Raw genomic sequence first — 18,233 nt, 5'->3', positions numbered from 1 at the left:
TCACAAATGTGGTGGCAAAAATGAGAGTTTGTTACCTCTATTTTTCCTCAAATTTCAAAAAATTTGATTTTTGTTTTATAATATGTTAAATGCTATCCACACAAGTTCAAACACAAATAAGAGCACTCACAATTTTCGTTGCATAGAAGACTTAACGTTTTCACCATTATCTAACACTGATACCAACCCATCATATAACTTGCTTCATAGTGACACTCACACTACTTCTGTCATGCTCAAATACATATATCTCCTAACAGATTCTGAATAATAGACACACAGACTCCCGAAGTTTAAAGTTAAAAAAAATTCTTACCCGAAGAAAAAACATATTTTTCATGTGCATTCATGATTATTAAAAGTTATGTATAGAATTACAAATATTGTATTTTAATAAGATGCAATGTTATATTTTAAATGAAAAGGTAAATAAATATTTTATAACTAAATAATAAATATGTACTATTTTTATATATTGTTTCAACATTATATTTATATATACATTTTACTTTTTCAAATAATTTAATTTCACATTATTTCTTATGGGGTTTTATTTTCAGTCCCTACCTCCATTATTTTGTAGTTCTGGGGTTACTACGAAAGTGTAAGTTATTGCAAAAGTGCAGCTTGTGAATACCATACATAAAAGTAGTAAACATAATCAAAAGTGTAAACTCACTCACAAACGTAACATCCTTTGTGATTCAGGCCCTATGTCTCACATACATTCCCTACACTAGCCATCATGCATCTAGTATTATCCTGTTTTGTGCAGCTTCGCCGTACAGGAATAACTTAATGTTTGAATAGAAAGCCCAGTGCAGAATACAAACTTTGCACTCTAGAGAAGATGCTTAGGAAGTGTGTTCCATAAACGTTTTTTTGACCTGATGTAGATGCAAGGAAAATAACGATTTGATGAGAAATGAATGACCAATATTTATATAGTTGCTGTTGGATGTAAAGACCAGGCCGTGTGCCTGTGATAACACAGTTTGTGAAACAATGAAGTGAGACTTATGACTTCTGATTCAAATGCCAGTGTTTTCACCAAAACATGCTCCTTACTTGTGGTTCTTCCAAACATATCGATAGGTTAAAACCCAACCAAAACATGATATCAGGATGTTGCTCGGAAGCAGTATCAGCAATCCAAAGATGGCATACTCATCAACCTTCAGTCCACTTGGATACCTCAAAAATGCTGGTGAGCAGACAGGAGGCAGAACTTCATCATCTCTTCTAGAAATTGAGCACTCCTTTTAAACACCCTCTCTATCATCTTTCTGAAGTTTCTGTCAAGAAAAACAGAACTAAGAATGCCTCTCATGCTTCATCCATCGGAAGCTTATGTTGGGAAAGAATGTTTTAACTTCACTTTAATGAGTTATGTTGTACTGTAATAGTTTAATCACAAGTTAATGTCAGAGAGTGCCAAATGACCAGAAGCTTTATGAACATTTATGGCCACAGCCCTGATTATACCATTATTATTTGTGCTCTGGCCTGGGCTTGGCACCATCTAAAACATGACGTGATGACAGCAGCTTTACATAATCACTTTATGTTTTTGTGGTTATCCTTTCTATCTTGGGTTCAAATATTTTTTTGTGAAGACTACATTAGACATGGGAATCGAGAGATCAAGAATCTTTTAAATCAAAAATAAAATCTGTTCTCCTTGAACATGATGTACTTCAAACAAGGTGTCTCTCTGAAACCTGCCTGAGACGAAATCACCAGCCTGTCGGCATTTCATGATTGTCTTTGAAACGGTTCTTTGTAAAATTTAATCTGGCTGTGGGTTGGCATTGAAGAATACGACAAAAATTGAATTCTAGATTTCCACATGAAATCACCAATGTCTTCAGTAACTGTGGTGCTAAAAATGTGGTTCAGTTAGAGGTTCAAAAGGCTGTGCCAGAGGGGTGCTATGTCCCTCGTTAACTCAAACAAAGGGCCAGATAGGAGACTATGAGGGCAAACCCTCAAACTCAAATGGCATTAGTCAAGTGGCCTCTTATAAGTAGCAGCTGGAGATTCATTCCAATCATTTGACATTTTTCTATAAACCATTTAAAATTGGAGAAGCCTGCATTGGAAACTGTCTGCTGAGACTATCTTGAAAAGATGTTATTGCCCCATTGTGCTTAACATGGCCGTGACTTCCCTCTCCCAAGATATACAGCAGGGCTGAAACACTAGTGTTGACAGCACCTTCCAACAGCCACAATCCTGTTTTTGAAGTATCAGAGAGTGATACTGTAAGGCTTTCTTGTGAACCTTTGCAAATACACTTTCATTACCCATTGTCCAATGAATGCACTCTATATTGGATGAAACCATTAAACAGATTGGGGCACTGAGCCCTCGTCCTACTACTAGGGTCAACGAGTAACCAGCTGTCTTTATCTGCTCTGCTGCACATCACCTTGTGCCTTGTCCTGCTATACAGTTTGTATGGGGTTTTTGCACTCTCTTCCTTGTTAACTGGCATGTTTAAGTTATCTCCAGGCACCCCTGCTAGTAGTTCCCTATGGTTAACCGAATTGCAGCTAGAATGTTTGCACTGCCCTTTGCTGCTACTTCCAAGTTAAAGGAATGATTGTATTAGTGAGGCTTGCACTCTTCCCACCCTCCACCCCTTGCACGTATCTCCTTGTAGAAAAAGGGAATGCGTGTGTGCGTCTGTCTGTATGTTCTTCTGTAGTTCATGACATTCAGTGAGTGTACACTCGGTTCCTGATCTTCACAGCATGCTTCGCCTACGCAGCCTGTTGGCTGGGGTGGAACTGAACGTGTCAGGCCAGTGACTGTTTTGTTAATGCTGATGCCATGCAGTTCACACAGTGCAAGCTCCCATGAGATACTTCACCCCTCAGCCATGTTCCAGCGGACAACTGTTTTTTGCTCCATACATATCTCCTTTGCACAACCCTGTCTGTTTCCATTAGCTTGGAGCCTTCTAAAGAGGTCTGGAGTTCCACTAAATTCTGCTGAACTGCAACCAAATCAGGCAAAAGGGGCAAGGTTTTGGCCTGTTTTGTCATAACTCGAGCTTTGGGACCACCAACACTTAGGCTTTAGGGCCACCAGCTTTAGGGGATGCTAAAGTGGTGACTCATAGTTTATCTAGGTTCATGGGTGCAGTAGGTCTTGCGTAAGCATGCTAAGTGTGTATGTATGCTGTACGCTATTCTGTGATCTAGTTCTCAATGAATGTGTGTGCATCTGCTTGGATGAGCGTATGACAAGAATGATTGTGTTAGTATGTGGGTTGTAACTGCATTCCCGGTTCCTGCATTCCTGATTCACAGGCATTCATAAGTGTGTTTGTGTTTCAACTATATATGTTGGTAAAGGTATGTTCTGTATCTTTTTTCTTCATCATATTCTTCTTTAAACTTGAACATTCATCTATTGTTTGTGTGTTTAAATGACTATATCTTCTGGTGTCAAGGTATCAGTGCGCTTGTGTAGTGTCAAGTTGAAGACCTGTAAATATCAGTTCAGTGTCTTCTATTGTGAGCTTGTTAGCATGTGTGTGCACGGGCACACTCTCACTGTGAACTTGTGAATGTATTTTTTAGTCCTGATGCTTATTGGGTACCAAGGTGTGGTTGTAAGTACTTGTGCAGGTTAGAATCCCCTGTTGGATTTCATACTGTGAATCTATGGTTAATCCGCTTGGTTGACATTATAGAAATGCAAGACCTGGTTCTGCTGTAGTGAGTTTGTTAATACTATCTGTGGTTTTCTGGTGCGAGCTTTTATATGTACGAGTGCTGATTCTGCCTCTGTGTCTACTTGAGTGAATTTGGTAGCATAGGTGAGTTTGTTAGGCTATGTAGTGTGTAGTAATTTAACTCGATCTCCCGACTCAAAATCCCTGGTACTGGGAAATCCTCCTATTTCTGGGGGAAATGTTAAATCTGCAGGGCGACCTGTTGTTTGGTATGCATTTCGGTGTGTGAACTTGTCAACATATGTGACGTGTCTGCCTATGTGAACTTACTAGCATGTGTTCTTTCTGCTGTCGTTGTCTTGTGACATGGTTTCTTGTTCTTCTCGCTTGAGCGTGTTTGTACTCATTTTGCTCACATAAACTTTCTTGCAGGGACTATATATTGCCTTTTTCTTTTAAACTTTCTTGCAGGCACTATATGTTGCCTTTTTCTTCTTGTTTGAGTGTGTTGCCCTTCATGTGTGGTATTACCGTCTGTGCATTTGTTTGTTTTGTTTCCTGGTGTCAGATTGCTTTGTGTTTTGATCATATACTCTCGTGTGCGTGTGTATTTGTTTTCCTGCTGTTATCTTGATGGGATAAGTTTACAAGTGGTGTTTCGTTTGCCGTGACCATTTTCGTTTATGTTGGAGTGTGGTTTTTGTTGGTGGTGACATGACTTATGTGTGATTTATCCTTTTCGTATGTGGTTTTGTGTATCTGTGTGAACTTGTCAGAATGTGTTTGCATCGAAACAGCGCAAATTTGTATTTTAGTGCTTTTATTCTTTTGAAATCTTTGCAACATAGGTATGTGCCTTTTCTAAATGAGAGCTTGTTTGGGAGTCCTGTGTGTCTTTGATCATATGTGTGCCCTATATGCTAGTGATAACATATTAATATATTTTTCTATCCAGTTAATTAATTCCCCAACTCCCATATCAGGAGCAATTAGCATTAGCTACTTGTAAATCCTTGTTAGGTATTTAAAATCTAATTGATTGTGTGAAGTGGTTACCTGCTTTCTCTGCTTGCGTCAACGTCTTTGTATGCTTGTCTAGGATGTGCTTATTGTGATGTGTGTGCTTTGTATTTAGGTGCGAGTGTGTGCCTTGTCTGCATTCCATTTTGTGTTTGGATTGGTATTTATATGTTAGTGCTGTTTCTTGTTAGCATTCACGTGCTGTATTTTGCCTTTACCATCTTATTTGCAAATATACATTGTCTGCTTATGTTGGATTGTTAGTATATACGTTTAGTCTGCTTATGTAGGCGTATTAAGAACAAACACAAAAAAGGCCAACACTGATACTCATTCAAACATCACATTTATACCAGGGGCCAGAAGACCTAAACAGTCTGGTTGAAGAATTGTTTTTAATTTCCTTTCAAATATTTTTTATCATTTCATACTTTTGTTTTGATGAAAATATACACAAATACAATAATGAACATACACTGAAGATGCCACTACATTTAACATATAAGAACACGCAAATGTGATAAATATACAGTGCAAATCACTATACAATTGTAAACAAATACAATACATTTATAGCAATGGTTTTATCAGGTTTTGAACCTCACTTGTATAAATGTATAATGCCTCTGATCCTTTTATTATAACATATCAATTTTGCTTTTAATTCAGAGGCCAAAGCCAAGTGGTGGACCTACTTTGCTCACTTAATATTCAAAATATTATGTACACAAAATCTCTGGTGAGCAACAAGTGGTAATCCCAACCTAGTGGGCACCTATTTGGTCAAGAATGAGAAAAGTTTACGTGTTTCGAACCCACTGAGATTTATTATTGGGTTCTCCTCAGGACGTAGAACACCAAGCTCATTCTTTGTATATTAGACTTCAATTTCCTTCTGGTGAATCAAGTGGCCGAAGGCAACTTATATGTTGTGTGCGGTGCGCTCATGCCATTGAAGTCTGATCTATAGAGATTGAGCTTGGTGTACTACGTCCTGAGGAGAACCCGATAATAAATCTCAGTGGGTTCAAAACGCGTCGACTGGTCTCATTCCTGACCAAATAGGCGCCCACTATGATGGGATTACCACTTCTTGCTCACCAGAGATTTTGTGTATATAATATTTGGAATATTAAGTGAGCAAAGTAGGTCCACCATTCGGCTTTGGCCTCTGAATTAAAAGCAAAATTGATATGTTATAAAAAAGGATCAGAGGCATTGTACATTTATAAAAGTCAGGTTCAAAAACCTGATAGAACCATAGCTATAAATGTATTGTATTTGTTTACATTTGTATAGTGATTTGCACTGTATATTTGTCATATTTGTGTGTTCTTGTCTGTTAAATGTAGTAGTCTTCAGTGTATGTTCATTATTGTATTTTTATATATTACATTTTTTGAAAAAAATTAGTTTTCATCAAAACAAGAGTATGAAATGATAAAAAATACTTGAAAGAAAAAAAAAACAATTCTTCAAACCAGACGATTTAGGTCTTCTGGCCCCTGGTATAAATGTGATGTTTGAATGAGTATCAGTATTGGCACTTTTTGTATTTGTTCTCAGTATATTTGTCCGGCCTTACTGATTAAGGGCCAGAGCCGTTCTTGTTATTATATGTAGGCTTATTCGCGTACGTAGACTGTGCTTGAGGGGGCTTGACTGGTGCTTGGCTTGCATCAGTTTTTCTGCACTTGTCGTAACATTCAAGCTTGTGGTTTTATTTCGTTAAGTGACTTGGTAATCTGTGTTTGGGTGCTGATTGTGCTCGGTCAAGTTTGTTACCTGTCTACCTGTGTGAAATTGTTAGTTTACCATTTTACTTCAAATTCTTTAGCCACAGAGAAACACACTTTTTCTGCTTTTGTCGGCTTGTTAGTATGCTTGTTCTATCTATATATATATATTTGTTATGACGTGTGAAATGTCTTCTAGTGTGGAATTTTAACCATATATGTCCTGTGTCTGCTTGTATGAGTTTGTCACTTATGTCATTGACAGCATCTGCTTTGTCACGTATACAGTAAATCTGTACGTTTTATCTGTGCTGTGTCTGTCTTTTCAGGTAATCCTGTTGGCATCCCTATTGGATGAGCTTTCCATTGTGTGCTCTTTATCAATGATTTGTGCTTATCAGCATGTTTTCTAGCATTTACTTTCGTGCAGTTGGTACTGTACAAGCTGTATCTTGGTGTGTGTGTTTATTCTCAAATGAATTGCCTGGTTTTGTCCGGGTGTATAATTGTAATTTGTTTGTCATTTTCTGACTGAGCAAGTCTCCTATAAGCACATACTGCCCGTAATACAACAATGCATATGTTGGTTGCGCCCACTTTATTATACTGGCTGTGATTTTGTGTGATTGGTTTTGACCTGAAAACTAATGTCAGTTCTTTCCCATACTTCACTTCATCTGCTTTGTATGTGCGTGCGTGCGTGCGTGCATGTGCTATCTTGTCAGATCACTTGTATGTGCCTTCTGTCTACATGTTTGAGGAAATGTTAGATTGTGAAGTGCTTCTGGATGTAAACTCGTGAGGTCAGTAACTCTAATACCTCATCCATTGGTGCACAGGTGAAAGATATTATTGGTGCTGTTGCAATGACTCTGTAGGAAGGGTGGCCCCGGCACATAATGCCATTTTGGCTCTTGTATTTCATTCATTTAGGAGTTGTTGTATTTCCAGTAAATAAGACTGAAAACAAATCACCACCCTTTGGAAATGTGAGGGCCATCTGAGGGTTACAGGAGGGAATGAAAAAAATTAGGAAAACTGCAGTACTACTAGAGTAGCTTAGCTCACTGTCAGTGATCAGAAAGAACAAATGGTATGAGTGGGGTGCAATATTTATCAGCCTCTAACCTGCCTGTTCAGAATGTTTCAAAGACTAGATTAGATCCTACACTGGTTATATGTTTCTATCCGTTCCACTAAATATTTTTGAGTGGACTGGCAGAAATGTTATACACTGCAAAATATTTCCTGTTGTGCATAACAGACAGAGATAACGGCAATAAACTGATCCTGAACTCCTGTAGCATGTTTTTCAATATACAGTAGCACAACATGATTTACCGCTGTATTGTATCCCTGAAGAGATCTGGGGAGTTTTGCTTCTTCAATACTGGGTTTGGGTTTGTACCGAAGGATTGCTTCTGCCACAGTGATAGGCGCCAACCTTTGACCACTGTGCACCGATAGTGATCTAATTGGGAATCCTTCAGACTTAATTTCCCCACTTTACTTAGCCCCTTATAATCTGTTAGTGTCATGACCTACTATTTTTCACAATAAAAGTGTGACAGGGTAATACTATCTTGCCCGGATTTCATTTCAGACAGTGCTGATGGCCCCAAGCCCAAGGAAATGTAAGATTTCAAAGAACCCCTTTTGGATGACTAGGTAGCATGATAAACTTCCTTTGACCTTGGCTCTCAGTAGATGGAAACCATCCCCATGCACAACTGTCTCTGTCAATCACACTGCTAGCTGGACAACAAATACATCTGATTATATGAAAGGCGACTACTGCAGAAGCATGTTCTCTGATGTCTCTGTAGGGAGGATGTCAACTGAGCATCTCTATTTGAGCAGATTTTCTTCTTCTAACCTTTGCTATTCTTCCCTTCTATACCACAGTTGTCCTTCCTCCTTCCATTTTCCCCACAACCACTGTCCTCTTTTGCTCTTCCCAGACCGTTCTAATTTCCCCTTTCTTTCCATTTGATCTTTTCTCCTCTTGGTTTGGCCTTGACTTCTTACATTCTCTTTTGCCTTACCTTATACATTTTCTTCAAATAATTCTCCTCTCTGCTTTTTTCATTTATGCCCCTAATCTTGCATCATCCTCGCCATCTTCTGTCTCTACATTTTTACCCACATTCTCCCCCTGGTCTTTTCTTCGAAACTCCAATACCTCTCTTGTTTTTTCAAACCCATCTTCTCATCTTTTCTGGCTTTATGTTACTCCCCTTCACCTTGCCATGTTATCCGTTATTTTCTTCAATCTCCTAGCCAATGTCCACTCCTCCAGCACCCATTACACTGTCATTCTGTTTTCCTTTTGCTTAGAATCCCGTATTTGACCATTCAATTATATATTTTTTAATTTTCTCTTCCAATCATTGTGTTTACTCTATTTTCCTCTAACTTCTCACATTTTCCTTCGTTCTAGGTTTCCTTTCCCCTTCCCTTATTATTTCTCAGCTACTGTTCCTGTCTTTTGTCTAGCATTTAGTTCCATTCCCCTTGTTTGCCAAGCTCTCATTTAATTTGCCACTTTTTCTTTCTAATTCCATTTATTGTGCCCATTCACTTTTCCTTTGTCCTTTCTCTTCACTTTTTCATGTTTTTTATTTTTTCATTTTACCCCCTTTCGTGTTCCTTTTCCTTTTTCACCCTTAACTAACTTTCCTCTAGTTTGTTTTTTCCCTCTTGCCTCTTCTTTCTATTACTGTATTGCTTTTCCATGGCCTTCGTCTGATTTTTTCAATACCCCGAATGTTAGATCTTTATTATTTTACCCTTTATTTTTTACTGTTTTCATTACCTTTGTTTTTCTTTAATCTATTCCCTGACCATTCGATTTCACTCCTTAATCATGGACTCTATTTCCTGTTTCTTTCCAACTAAAAGTATCCTTCTTTATTGTATAAGAATATTTTGCCAACACACTTCTACTTCTCGTGCTTTGTCTTCTTCTGGCTTCCTTTTCTCTTCTCTGTGAACACCACCCCTTCTCTTGAATATCTTATAACTTCAGCATCTATTCTTTGGTGTAATTAAATGTTTTGATCTTTTTTGCAAAACTGCAAAGTATTCCTACACAGAATACTATGCAAACAAGATATGTGCCCCACTGCCCCACTAATGGGTACAAGGATGGGTTGAAGGAGGACACAAGTTACCTTTGCCTTAGTTCAGTCTTTCTCTGTCTTTGTGTATGTCCATTTGTCTGTCTGTCTTTTTTGGTTGTTAGCTCCCAAGCCCTTCGCTGGCTGCTAAGGTTCTGCCATCAGTACACCATGGGCATAAATTATTTTAGATATGCAGTCTAGAAGCACACACACATTAAATTAAATCAGTATAGCTTTGCCAGTGCCAGTGAAGATGGTCTTTCACATCCAACTTCGAGCTTTTTTTACTTATTTTAATTCGCTCCTTGTGGATAGTGATTTACCCACGTGATAAATGCCTATTTTGACCCACTCTTCATTTGTGGCTTCAACGTGCGTATGGTTTACAGGGGAGCTTCGCAGAGTAAGTACTGCCTGGCCCCAAAACTGTCTTTCTAAATACCTGGATGATGTCCTGATTGGAGATTTGAGCTCAATCCATAACATTTTTCAGTTCACCCTGACATACCTACTCTGTCTATGCTTTTATGAGCAATGCCCTAAACCTCAATGGGGTACTTGTTTCCGTTTTGAGAACCCTTTTTCTGCAAGTGAAGCATACATGATCACCCACCCTACTGATCACAATTAGCCAATGTCCCTATTATTGTTGCCAACTCTTTTCATCATTGAGTTCTACATCCACAGATGTTCACACATGTTAGTCCTGCGAGTAGCTGATAGTACCAGGAACCTCTAGAGATGAAGGGGGCAGAAGAAAGGTGGGTGTGGGTGTAAGGCTCTGCCAGTATCAGAAGCTTTTACTCTCCAATTTCTAATTCTCAGACTGCAAATTGAGTCAAAGATGGCAAGACAGAAGCAGCAGCAGCCAAGGGACGGAGCCGCTGGTGTGCCGTTCTAAATGTTCAACCTGTTTGGTGTTATTCACTGATTGTGCCTCATTCTGCTGGATGATGTTACCGTAGGTACTTTCTTCCAGGTGACAAGAAAAACATAATTGAGCTCTGTACGGTTTAATGGTTCTTCCTGCTGGTCTTCAAGGTGTATCCTGTTCTTTTGGGATATAACAAGGGTCCCAGTTCATAAGTTCGCAAATGTTCACAACAAGCAATACCAGAGTATAATACTGTTACTTGAGAGTTGTACAGACACTGCTAAAATGTATTATGGCATATAAATAGTGAGTGCACACGTACACAATGTTTTTGCACACGTGTATATGCACACATTTGTGTGTGTGTGTCTTTGCTTTGTGTGTTTTTGCATGCTTCTGGGTGACTTTATATATGTGCTCAGGTGTGCGTGCCTGAGTGTGTCTCACTTTAATAGAGGAAGATATTGACTAAATCTATATGCTAGTAACTAATTGCACACATAAAAGCACTAGTGTCTTCTCCTTACATACATTCGTACATACTTTTTGGGCACTTCTAGAAAGCCACGTGTCAGCAGCAGTACTCTTTTCAGGAAATGCTCTGTTTTATACAGGTTATATTGCAGGATTTAAATCAGTTTACATCCACCCTTAAATTCGGGTGTGGTGGTTTGTCTAATAAAGATATAGCAGAAGGAGAGGACTCTTTAAACCGTACAGAACAAATTCCATTTTGATGTACTGTCGATTATCCATTTTAAAGAGATAACAAAAGCAAACTAATGAATTTTGATTTCTCAAATCTGCGCAAGGTATCATCTTTCTAGACGTTTTGGGCAGTACTGATAGTCATCTTATTAATATACTCCTTTCCCAAAAAACGGAGCCATATATATGGCCAATTTCATTGGAATTCATTTGGCAGGTTCAACACATACGTGTGAAAGTAAACTAGATAAAAGTCCATAAATAGTTGTTTTAGTTGCAGGAGTGGGTCTGCCCCTAGTACGCCCCTTAGTTTAAAAAATATATAAGATATATGTCAAAAATATCATGTCCATCAAGTTTAGTTGCTTCTTACATGGAAGGCACTATGGACATAATGATGAGCTCTTGAGAGGCAAAATGTCATGTTGTGGAGGACCACTCCTTGGATGAAAGAATGAAACGGAAATACCTGTTGACATAAACTAGTAATTGGAAACTGCACACGTACCAGCCAAGTCCTAGTTGGTCTGGGAACTCTACCCCATAGCTGAAGGCATGTCCTCCTCCTTCAGATCTGAATATGGAGCTTCTGTTTTATCCACAATGCTCCAATCTGGAGTTAGGTGATATCTGGTTACTTCTTGTCTTTCTGGCCTGGGTGAAATAAACAGATTACACATTTTAATAGAACTTCATTCAATAGTATTACCTTTAACAAAATGCGCCCCATAACTGCCAACCTCCAAGATTCTAAATAGGATTCATTTAGGCCCCCTGCTCAGTTTAGTAATATACAAATCCACAAATGAGCAGTTAGCTACGTAGAACAGAACTGAAAACCATTTGAAAAAGAAGCCCTCACTACGTTCTTCCTGTACCGGTGATGTATTTGAACAAACCAATTCATTGTTGCAGTATAGTTCATGGTGTGTATGTGAGCCAGAAAAACCTTAGCTGCCAGGATAACACGTTTAACTCCGTAGGTCTTACCCATCAGTGGTGTCTACTATTTGCCCACAAAGGCCAGATCCATGCCAGGTATTCAAGATAATACATTGATAAGTTATTTCCATCTAGATTAATCGTATGTAAATTTCTCCTGTCTCAACATCCTGAACATCTGGCATGAATTTGGCCTTCGTAGACCCAATGTTGGACATTCTAGCTGCCATACATTTCAACAAGGTCTTAGGTAATTTCGGATTCTCAGTGGAAAATAAAGATATAAATAACAAAGATTCCATTCAAGTGCCCATGTAAAATAAACACAGAATCGTGACATAGCCAGGGAACAAAAGGATTTTCCCCAACTAAATACTAGCCTCCCTGCAGCTGCTAACTAGGGTGCTCAGGAGTGGCTGGGCCTGTGCTGTAAAGCTTTATGCCAGTTACATGCTTTGGCAGATGTATGTTGGTAGGCTTAAGATTCTGAACTGTATGACACGTCTTCTTTGAGTATAGTTGATGTTTGAACACTACAGAATTCTCGTTGTTAGTGACCAACTTAGGTGGGGATCTAAGGGTTAAGAAAATATATGTACCCATACGTTTTCTGTTATTGTGTTGTTCGTTTTTTCTACCCACCGTCTTGTTGCGTGTTTAGACCTAGCAATTTGGACACTTTTTTGGAGACTTAATACAGCTTATTTCTGTCTGCCTTTCTTTAAAGCCAGCTGAACATACCCAATGCTCTTCCTCAATGGTAAGATCACACCCAACAGTGCACTCTCCCACATGCCTCTGTGACACAACCTCCCCTCTCTCACTGAGCCACTAGCACACTTTGCCACCCTCCACCCCCCGCCAGGGTGGTTCTCTCATTCTCTGTGTAGATATAGCCTAGTTTTTCCTTTTTTTGCATGTAGCTGCGGTGTTGTGCGTTTTGTATGAGTCTGGTGCCCAGAACGTTGTATTTGATGTGTATTTGTACTGTATTTCTTGTGCACCCCAAGCTTTCTTGTAATAACTGACCTCTTGTTGTGTCGCTTAAGGAACTACCAGGAGAGATCCAGAATCGTGAAGGTATCCCGCTGTTAACGCATGGCACTGATCAATTGGTAAATGGGTCTACCAGGTTTATCTAGACACATGCTGGTTCCCTAGACCCCAGTGCATTCTGGGAATTGATATTAGTTTGAAGAAGTCTGGCTATATTTCATAATATTCATGATTCATAAAGGACATCTCGTGCTGTTATTGCTAGTAATGTCTTCTTCAGGTCTACATGGGATAGATACTACAGTGCAGGCCTGAGTCCCTTTTATAAGTGCTAATATACATAACATATGACTGGCGAGGTTTTAAAGACCTTGCTGTGGTGATGGCTCAGGAAAAGCTGGATAACTAGTAATGGGCAAACACTGATGAGCTCAGTGATAAATACTTGTTACGCGACCCCCAGTGGCAGTTAGTTGCAAGTTTGAAAATCTCTTGTTGCGTAGACGGGTGAGATGGGTTACCATCATTAGTATTACTGCCGTGGGAGAAGTGCCTTAGCATTCTTTCCATTGAATAAAGTTAGCCAGCACTATTCACTGCTTTCCGGCCATAGGTCAAGAACTTCGAAAAACCTGTACGTGCACTACCTATGTTAAAGCCAGCCATATATTTTGAACCATCCTAGTTAAATGAGAGAGCGTAGGACAAAAGACAGGCAAAATAATAAACTCTGAGGTGAAACTTAGAAAATCATTTTAGATATATATTTTTTTAATTCAGGCCAGCTCAATGCAGGGGAAAATTGAATAGATGATCAACAGTCACATCCTAAATCAAAATTACTTTTAGTCTAATTAGACAAACATGATTCTCATCTTAAATGCCTTTTTTTCTGTAACCACTGAAATTATGCAAGACCAACTGAAGCCTCCCAGCACAATGTCCTTTGAGTTTGCAAATGTTTGTCTGACTACGGATTCTATAATCACTAGAGATAACCAACATGTACTTGGGAACTTTATTTATGTATTGCCCCAACACTTTAGAGAAAACCAATTTGTTGAGAATTAATTTGTTACTGCAGACAAGCAGATCCTCATGCTGCTTGACATGGCACTGCATATATTGTAATAAATGGGCCTATCTGATATAGGACTGGGTTTTCTAAAATTGCAGAAGATCTGAGATTTCTTCCCGTTTTAGGTGAGGTTCTACAGTGAAATAATGTGCTCAAACGTAGTGCCAGAAGATCCCTTGATCAGAGAACCTTGGTTTGTGGCAGGATGCTCGAGGACAACGTCTAAGGAAACATTAGGAACGAACTTCATGATCATCTATTATGGACGTTCTTTGATGTCCATTCCTTTCTTGAAAATGGGGCAACTGAAGACAATGTTCTTCAAGTCCACTCTTGAGAGAGTACTATATTCCAGAGGCCAGACCCCAGGGTAATACATGTTTGACAAGCTGATCTTGTTCAAAGTGTCTTTCACTGAATCCCACTCGTCCTCTTGCCCATGGATGGTGGTGACTGCAGATAAGATGCCATGTCCATTCATCGCCAACTCTGAAAGGGAGACATCGCCTACCTAGACACCACTTTTTGTTTTGCCCAAATATAACATTTGTGGAGTTGTCTCTAAGGGTCTGGACTTTTATTTTGCTCCACTTTGAGTACAAACAGTGCTACATATACCCTTAAGAGTTTTTTTCTTCAAATAGGTCCTCATCCAGATGGGTCTCATCATGTACCAGATCCCACAAGTATACCAGTCCCAAAGACAAAAGCACTTCCATTCCAGAAGGAATTGATGGCGAGAAGACTTTGGAGAGACAGTATGAACATGTGAACTCTATCCCAAAAGGAATCATGCCTTTTCCACCTATGCAGGAATTTAACCTGTCAAAGGAATATCTGCTAAGTCTTCTAACCATTTAGAGCCAGATGAACATAATCTGGCCACCTGCTCAGTTTTGCAAGTGTATATTGTGTTTGTTCATATTACCACCATCATCTACCGTTTTAATGAATACTGTCAGAGCTTTCACAAGCAATGTTACAGAACCAGTGTCACAGTTGAACTAGTCCTTTTGCCGTAATGACTCTCAAAGTGTCATCATGTAAGCTATCACAGAGGTGGATGTATAGAAAAAGTCTAGCTAGCTCTCTCTGCCCCAAAAGCTGGCCTAGGCTTCTGTAGAAGCAAGCTGCAGCCCACATATATGGTGCCTTGCAGTGTAACCCTGCCATTGAGCAAGAAAGATTGAAAACCAGGATTTTGTGTATGTCCCCGCTCTCAAGGAGTAGATAGAGACATGTTTGACCACATCTAAAACAAGAATAGCCTGCTGGCTTTAGAGCAGTAATGGTGGCACCAGATTTTTCATACAAGAAGCAGCAGTTGTCCTTGTGACCAGGGCTGGTTGGATTGATGGACAACAAATAATTACTTTGCCCGTTTCCACCACTGTTCTTCTTAAGGAGTATCATATAAAATAAGAGGACTGCTAATGTGTAACTGGGGAGATGCCAATTTCTTTTGTTTATGAAAAGTGGGTAGAAATAAGGTAGGGTTAGTTATCCTGCCAGTCTCCCATTTCATTGAAGACCTGCTCTCTTGCCTCCATGGTTCTTGCACTTGAAAAAACTGCAATTTCAGCACTGCAGGGAGTACTCAAAGTGTCAGTGACTCAGAAGTCTTTAACTGATAGCAACCATTGTAGAACTGCATGCACACAGACCGGAGCATCCTGATCCACTCCTCTCCCTGCAACCCTAGGATGCACAGATCAGTGCTTGAAATGTCTATATTAGCTGGTAGCAACCATTTGAGAGCTGCATGCACAGATCAATACATCCTGATCCACCCCTCGCCCTCCCACTCTTGGATCCCCAGAGGACCTCTGGATCAAAAGATTATATTAGCTGACAGCTACCATTTCAAACCTATGCATGGGAGATTGACGCATCCTGAGCTTCCCCGTCCCTCCAATTTGGGGGTGGCTTTTTAATTCGCGTTGGAGCATGAACCCCACCTCTTGCCATCGCTGAAAAACAAAGCTATATTTCCTTTGGTGCAAGTTTGAATATTTCTCAGTTTAAAACATATCTGAAGTTACGGCTCCCGCCTAGTTTTCCTTTATTTCTGAGATGAGAGCTTCCACATTTTGATCTCTATGCTCTATGAAATCTACAATTGAAGCCTCTTTAACATCAACATCCCTAAAGAAAATATGCGGTTTTGGGTATTGGCCACATGTCTTGGTTAGTAATTCAGCTAGATCACTTTACCAACTTGCGAGTAGTCACCAGAAACAGACATTGGCAGGATTATATTTGCCAGGCTTGAAGATTTGCAACTGCAGCCCAAATTTGTCACCACAGTTAACGGAATTTAGGATAGAAATTAGAGGAGAATAAAGAGAAAAGGTAGAGATTAAAAGGATTTGCAGAACTGAGACCAGAGAATAATTGGAAGGGCAGCGCAAGCTTGAAGGAGTGGAGACGGCTTAAGACTTGGGAAATGGAGAAGCTGAGTTTTTTCTGGACAACAAGAGCGTTCTCACAGGGAGACAATACTGCAATAACAGCACAAGTAATGAGAGCAGAAGGTCACAGTTGTCTGCACAGTTCCTGTAAACAACTCTGCATGCTGGGAGCCCCGACCGTTTGGTTCTCTCCTGGTCTTGATGTTGTGTCTTCTCTTTTACAGTGGGAGCGAAGGAGCTGGGGAGGGCTGGAGGGTATGTGTGAGGGTGATAGGATTGGGATGCGGGGGTAGATGGGGTGAGCTGCACAGTTTCCATACTCCCCCCTCAGGAATTTGTGAAAGGGGGCCCTTTTTGTAGAAAGTCTATCTGTGAGAAAGAAGCAGGACCAAGTGAACAGGCAAACTATTCTATATCTACTGTTGTAACATAGGGAGTTTAGGAGACTGAAATGTGGGTTCATGAAAGGAACATGTTTAGGTTAAGGTGCATTCTAGAATGCATGACTGCCAGGAATGTCTATTTGGGGCAAGAAAGTGTGTTCTATTTGCGCTAGAATAGGCCAGACTTCGATAAGAGCTTCCCAATAATCACCATAATATGGAAATTGAGGTGATTAGTAATTGTGCTAATTCCAAATGGAGATGTACTTTGAAAAGCTGCACTAGTACCCAAAGTGCTTATTTCCCAATCTTGATATTACAATATAGTGGCACTTTCAGCAGTCTACCCTTAGATGATCTGAAAGTGTTACAGGGAGATATAAGGGGTGCCATTCCTGTAATGGTTGTGGCCTCCTGAAGTCCCTCCCACACCCCTGAAGGTCTATAACACAAGTCATCCGGGATATTGGAGATCCAGCGCCTGCCCAATAACAGCCAATATTCAGTGCTTGGGCGAAGAGGCAGGGCAGGACACCTAGATTGGTTAGACTGCTGTGCACTTCTGAATAGAACACCTTGGTTTGTGAGACACCAGCACCGTAGTTTATGAGAGAGGGACACAGAATCCTCAGTTAGCCGTGTTAGTGGCTCCAAGAAGAAAATCAGGCCACACGGTGTACCAAAAATTCAAGGCATGGATTGAGCGCCATGGGAGCAGAGCTAAAGTGAGCAGTTAACATTGGAAAAGGCCACTCGATGAAGATCGGAGAGGGCAAAGAATGCAGTAGGAATTAGCAAGGCAGAGTAGCTAAAATATATATTGTACCTACAAGAGAAACCATAATCTTGTATTGAAGATGCAGACCAATCAAACACCATTGAATTAAAAAACAGTGGCTCCCTTGGATAAGGAGCGTGAACCCCTCTAATTACTTCTACTGGGCAATCAATGTGTTCTTGGGTATCTCCCTTTGCGTCTGATCCATTTGTGGCAGGTGATTGCCTCAGCCAGAGCGAATCAGAAATGGAAATACTGCCTGCAGAACTGACGGCAGCAAAAGGGTGAACATCAGATTGGCAGAATTCCCCAATCTAGACTGTCAGCAGCCGAACGCTCAACACTATACTGTTAGCAGCAGCCTGGCCATAGCTAGAATGGCAGAAGCAGAACACTCTCATCTTGACTGACATACCCAATATACCCAGTATACCAAAAACTAAACGGACGACAGCAGAATGATGAAGCTTAAATGACATCAGTCAAATTATCTCTGCTAA

General features: G+C 40.0%; 1 protein-coding gene across 6 annotated transcripts in view; it reads left to right on the top strand.

Moving 5' to 3' along the window:
- Positions 1–18,233, top strand: part of CACNA1C (calcium voltage-gated channel subunit alpha1 C) — a 2,299,705-nt gene that overhangs the window by 1,985,547 nt on the left and 295,925 nt on the right. For all 6 annotated transcript variants that reach the window (XM_078673661.1, XM_078673663.1, XM_078673662.1 and 3 more), the window contains one exon: positions 12,815–12,847. In XM_078673661.1, coding sequence (XP_078529787.1) covers positions 12,815–12,847 — 33 coding nt within the window. The remainder of the gene's footprint in view (positions 1–12,814; positions 12,848–18,233) is intronic.

Source organism: Lissotriton helveticus, chromosome 1_1, assembly GCF_964261635.1.
Source record: "Lissotriton helveticus chromosome 1_1, aLisHel1.1, whole genome shotgun sequence".
In the NCBI taxonomy this organism is placed as follows: domain Eukaryota; kingdom Metazoa; phylum Chordata; class Amphibia; order Caudata; family Salamandridae; genus Lissotriton; species Lissotriton helveticus.
This window is presented reverse-complemented; position numbering and strand designations above follow the sequence as displayed.